The following is a 5100-nucleotide window of genomic DNA, read 5'->3' as shown; positions in this document are numbered from 1 at the left end:
AAACAAACAAACAAGCCCTGTCTCTACACCTCCATTCCCAGGGGAGCTCACTCTCTGGCAGCAAGTTTCCTGGGGTGAGTTTTCTTCTAGAAGAGTCCAGGGGGACAGGTAAGGAGCAGGAGGGAGGAAGTCCAGTTCAGGGACGGGGATGCAGGGATGAAAAGTTAAGAGAGAAGGATGAGGCCCATCCCGAGGGTTTCTCTCTGGTTTCTCAGCAGCTCCTGGGCCAAGACTCAGGGAGACATTGAGACACAGCGCTTGGCACAGGAGGAGCAGGGTCAGGGCAAGTCCCAGGGCTCAGGCGTGGCTCTCGGGTTCTGAGGCCTGGAAGGCGGAGGAGAGATTGGGGAGGCGCAGCGTTGGGGATTCCCCATCTCCGCAGCTTCTCTTCCTCTCCCAACCTGTGTCGGGTCCTTCTTCCTGGATACTCACGACGCGGACCCAGTTCCCACTCCCATTGGGTGCCGGGTTTCTAGAGAAGCCAATCAGCGTCGCCGCGGTCCCGGTTCTAAAGTCCCCAGTCACCCACCGGGACTCAGATTTTCCTCAGGCGCCGAGGATGGCGGTCATGTCGCCCCGAACCCTCCTCCTGCTGCTCTCGGGGGCCCTGGCCCTGACCCAGACCTGGGCGGGTGAGTGCGGGGTCGGGAGGGAAACGGCCTCTGCGGGGAGGAGGGAGGGGCCGCCCGGCGGGGACGCAAGAGCCGGGAAGCGGTGCTGGGAGGAGTGTCGGCGGGTCTCAGCCCTCCTCGCCCACAGGCTCCCACTCCATGAGGTATTTCTACACCTCCGTGTCCCGGCCCGGCCGCGGGGAGCCCCGCTTCATCTCCGTGGGCTACGTGGACGACACGCAGTTCGTGCGGTTCGACAGTGACGCCGCGATTCCGAGAGCTGAGCCGCGGGCGCCGTGGATGGAGCAGGAGGGGCCGGAGTATTGGGAGGAGCAGACACGGATCTTCAAGGCCCAGGCACAGGCTGACCGAGTGAACCTGCGGACCCTGCTCGGCTACTACAACCAGAGCGAGGCCAGTGAGTGACTCTGGCCCGGGGCACAGGTCACGACCCCTCCCCATTCCCCACGGACGGCCCGGGTCGCCCTGAGTCTCCGGGTCCAAGATCCACCCCGGGGCTGCGGGACCCGCCCAGACTCTAGACCCGGGAGAAACTCGGGCGCCTTTACCCGGTTTCATTTTCAGTTTGGGCCAAAATCCCCGCGGGTTGGGCGGGGGCGGGGCTCGGTGGGCGGGGCTGACGCGGGGGCGGGGCCAGGGTCTCACACGATCCAGAGGATGTACGGCTGCGACCTGGGGCCTGAGGGGCGCCTCCTCCGGGGTTACCGGCAGGACGCCTACGACGGCAAGGACTACATCGCCCTGAACGAGGACCTGCGCTCCTGGACCGCCGCGGACATGGCGGCTCAGATCACCCAGCGCAAGTTCGAGGCGGCCAGTGTGGCTGAGAGGATGAGACCCTACCTGGAGGGCGAGTGCCTGGAGTGGCTCCACAGACACCTAGAGAACGGGAAGGAGATGCTGCAGCGCGCGGGTACGAGGGCCCGGGGGCACCTCCCTGATCACCTGTAAACCTCCCAGGCTGGCCTTGTAGAAGGAGGGGAGGAAAATGGGACCAACACTAGAATATCACCCGCCCTCCGATCCTGAGGGAGAGGAATCCTCCTGGGTTTCCAGATCCTGTACCAGACAGTGAGTCTGAGGGCCCGCCCTGTTCTCTGATACAATTAAGGGTTACAGTCTTTGAGGTAAAGGAGGGGAAGTCAATCTCTGGAATACTGATCAGGGGTTCCCTGTGACCCCACAGCAACATTGGGCACAAGGATTTTTCCTCTCCTGCCTTGTCCTTTGCCTCACACTCAATGTGTGCGGGGGTCTGACTCCAGCTCCTCTGAGTCTCTTGGCCTCCACTCAGATCAGAACCAGAAGTCCCTGTACCCCACTCAGAGACTAGAACTTTCCAAGAAACAGGACATTATCCCAGGTGCCTGTGTCCAGGCTGGTGTCTGGGTTCTGTGCTCCCTTCCCCACCCCAGGTGTCCTGTCCATTCTCGGGATGGTCACATGAGTGCTGCAGCGGTGTCCCATGAGAGACGCAAGATGTCTGAATTTTCTGACTCTTCCCTTCAGAGTCCCCCAAGACACACGTGACCCACCACCCCATCTCTGACCATGAGGCCACTCTGAGGTGCTGGGCCCTGGGCTTCTACCCTGCGGAGATCACACTGACCTGGCAGCGGGATGGGGAGGACCAGACCCAGGACATGGAGCTCGTGGAAACCAGGCCTGCAGGGGATGGAAACTTCCAGAAGTGGGCGGCTGTGGTGGTGCTTTCTGGAGAGGAGCCGAGATACACATGCCATGTGCAGCATGAGGGGCTGCCTGAGCCCCTCACCCTGAGATGGGGTAAGGAGGGGATGGGGGTGTCATGTCTCTTAGGGAAAGCAGGAGCCCCTCTGGAGACCTTTAGCTGGGTTGGGGCAGGGGGCTGGGACCTGGGATCAGGGCCCCTCACCTTCCCCTCCTTTCCCAGAGCCATCTTCCCAGCCCACCATCCCTATTGTGGGCATCATTGCTGGCCTGGCTGTCCTTGGAGCTGTAGTCACTGGAACTGTGGTCGCTGCTGTGATGTGGAGGAGGTAGAGCTCAGGTGAGGAAGGGGTGAGGAGTGGGGTCTGAGATTTCTTGTCCCACTGAGGGTTCCAAGCCCCAGGTAGAAGTGTGCCCTGCCTGGTTACTGGGAAGCATCATCCACACTCATGAGCCGACCCAGCCTCGGCCCTGTGTGCCAGCGCTTACTCTTGTGTAAAGCACCTGTGACAATGAAGGACAGATGTATCACCTTGATGATTGTGGTGATGTCAACCTGATCCCAGCAGTCACAGGTCACAAGGGAACGTCCCTGCTGGGGACAATCCTTAGGGGCCAGTTCGTCCAGGGCCCACACCCGCTCTCCTTGTTTTTCCTGATCCTTCCCTGAGTCTTTAGTCATACATTTTGGGGTACAAGGCTAGGAGGTTTCTGTAGGACCTCATGGCCTTGCCACCTTTCTGAGCCTTCACAGAATATTTTCTTCCCACAGATAAAAAAGGAGGAAGCTACTCTCAGGCTGCAAGTAAGTGGGAAGGAGACTGATCATTGGAATATTGTGGTCGGGAGCTCGTGGGGGAGCTCACCCAGTCTGCAATTCCTCCTCTAGTGGTATTTCCTATAGGCTCTGACCAGGTTCTGTTTTTGTTTAACCCCAGGCAGCGACAGTGCCCAGGGCTCTGATGCGTCTCTCACAGCTTGTAAAGGTGAGATCCTGGGAGGGGAGAGGGCTTATGTATGTGGGTTTTTGGGGGAAACAGTGGGAACAGTTGTGTTATGGGGTTTCTTTGACTTGGATGTTTTGAGCTGGTGATGAGTTGTTTAAAGTGTGACTGATATAAATTTGTTAATGAATTTTTTTTTTTTATAGTGTGAGACAGGTCCCTTGTGTGGGACTGAGAGTCATGATTTATCCACACGTTCTGTTTGTACCTTCAAGAACCCTGATTTCTCTTACTGCAAAGGCATCTGAATGTGTCTGTGTCCCTGTAGGCATAGTGTGAGGAGGTGGGGAGACCAGCCCAGCCCCGTGTCCACCATGACCCCCTTCCCCACGCTGACCTGCATTCCTTCCCTGGTCACCTTTCCTGTTCCAGAGACCTGGGGCTGGGATGTCTCCATCTCTGTCTCAACTTCATGGTGCAGTGAGCTGTAACTTCTTAACTTTCCTATTAAAATTAGAATCTGAATGTAATTTACTTCTTGAAATTATTTCCATGAGACATTGATGGGTTAATTAAAGGAAAAGATTCCTGAAATTTGAGAGACAAAATAAATGGAAGACCTGAGAACCTTCTACAGTCCACGTGTTTCTTGTGCTGATTTGTTGCAGGGGTGGAGAGTAGATGGGGCCGTGCCCAGTGGGTGTGCAGGCCACTGTGGGCTTTATGAGGTCACGGCTCGGCTGGGTCATCTTTGCTGCTCCATTGTCTTTGGCCCTTCAGTAGAAGCTAGTCCCACCACGGCCAGTGATCACAGGGACTTGAGTGTCACCTAGGGTGGTCTCTACACATAGAAGTCCTTGTGGTATCAGGAGAGAAATTTTCAGACCCCTGTCCATCTCGCCCTCTTCCCAGGTCTCTTTCCTGGATTGTATTTTCCATATTTTCCCCAAGCTTTTTAAACGAAGCAGATTCTGATACTTGCAGAGAGGAGGAGTCCCATAGTTTCTCATCATAGGTAACTTTCTGTTGGAACTCCTTCTGCTCTCTCTCCTCCTTTTTCCTGCCTGAGTCGTAGTAATCCTAGTGCTGCCTCCAATCCAAACTCACGGATTTATAAAGCAGAGTCTAACTTAGATTCATATGTGGTTGGGAAATTGGAGCCATAAGCCCAGGGTTTTCTTTCCTGAAAAGAAAAATATGGCTGTGTGCTGCAGCGTGCAGGAGGGTTGGTGTGGGAGGAGGGAGGGAGGGCACACACGCAGCCCTGGTGAGAAAAGCTCTGGCAGCACTGATGTCAGTGTGAGATGATGTTGCTCTGTAGCTGCCACAAAACAGCATTTGGCCTGAGGCTACATTAATAAAGATATTCTCTTTAGAATAGGGAGGTGCCCTACAGTGATCATTCAACTGACATTTGTTGTTTGCTATGTATATGCCTACTTTTGCATTTAGAAAACATTTTAGTAAAAACAAGGATTTTCAGCCTTGTGGTGTATGCATTTTAAATGTAAGCTTATCCAACCTGTGGCTGCATGTGGCCCAGGACAGCTTCCAATATGAGGACATTTTTGCTTATCTGTGGTGGCAAATATCATGAAAATTATGCACATATTTTTTTTCTTGTTTCTTTTTCTGCTCATCAGCTGTCGTTAGTGTATTCTATGTGTGGCTTAAGACAATTCTTCTTCCCATGTGGCCCAGGGAAGCCAAAAGATTGGATACCTCTGTAGGCAGATGATAGATACAGTATAAGCAGAGTAAGAACAAAAAATGCTTGAATTAGAAGGTGGCAAGTGCTGTGGGGCAGGGGATCCAGAGTGTGGGCTGTGGGGACA

At 54.9% G+C, this 5100-nt stretch overlaps 1 protein-coding gene across 5 annotated transcripts; it reads left to right on the top strand.

Moving 5' to 3' along the window:
• Positions 1-242: 242 nt before the first annotated feature.
• On the top strand, positions 243-3904 carry LOC116547508 (saoe class I histocompatibility antigen, A alpha chain). 5 transcript variants are annotated; one of them, XR_004267074.1, is made up of 8 exons: positions 243-632; positions 760-1029; positions 1270-1545; positions 2142-2417; positions 2545-2661; positions 3094-3126; positions 3260-3307; positions 3472-3904. XR_004267074.1 is itself a non-coding variant. In XM_032273449.1 (7 exons), the coding sequence occupies exons 1-7, from the start codon at positions 560-562 to the stop codon at positions 3571-3573; spliced, it is 1068 nt and encodes a 355-aa protein (XP_032129340.1). In that variant the 5' UTR covers positions 243-559; the 3' UTR covers positions 3574-3904. The 5 variants fall into 5 exon arrangements, 3 of the variants coding, with proteins under 3 accessions (XP_032129340.1, XP_032129342.1, XP_032129341.1); XR_004267073.1 differs by having other exon boundaries at positions 2142-2661; positions 3472-3524; XM_032273449.1 differs by lacking the exon at positions 2545-2661 and having other exon boundaries at positions 3270-3307.
• Positions 3905-5100: the final 1196 nt, after the last annotated feature.

The sequence above is a fragment of the Sapajus apella genome, unplaced genomic scaffold, assembly GCF_009761245.1.
Source record: "Sapajus apella isolate SASKATOON/1434 unplaced genomic scaffold, GSC_monkey_1.0 scaffold3404, whole genome shotgun sequence".
In the NCBI taxonomy this organism is placed as follows: domain Eukaryota; kingdom Metazoa; phylum Chordata; class Mammalia; order Primates; family Cebidae; genus Sapajus; species Sapajus apella.
Note: the sequence above shows the minus strand (reverse complement) of the source record. Positions and strands in the feature narration are given on the sequence as shown.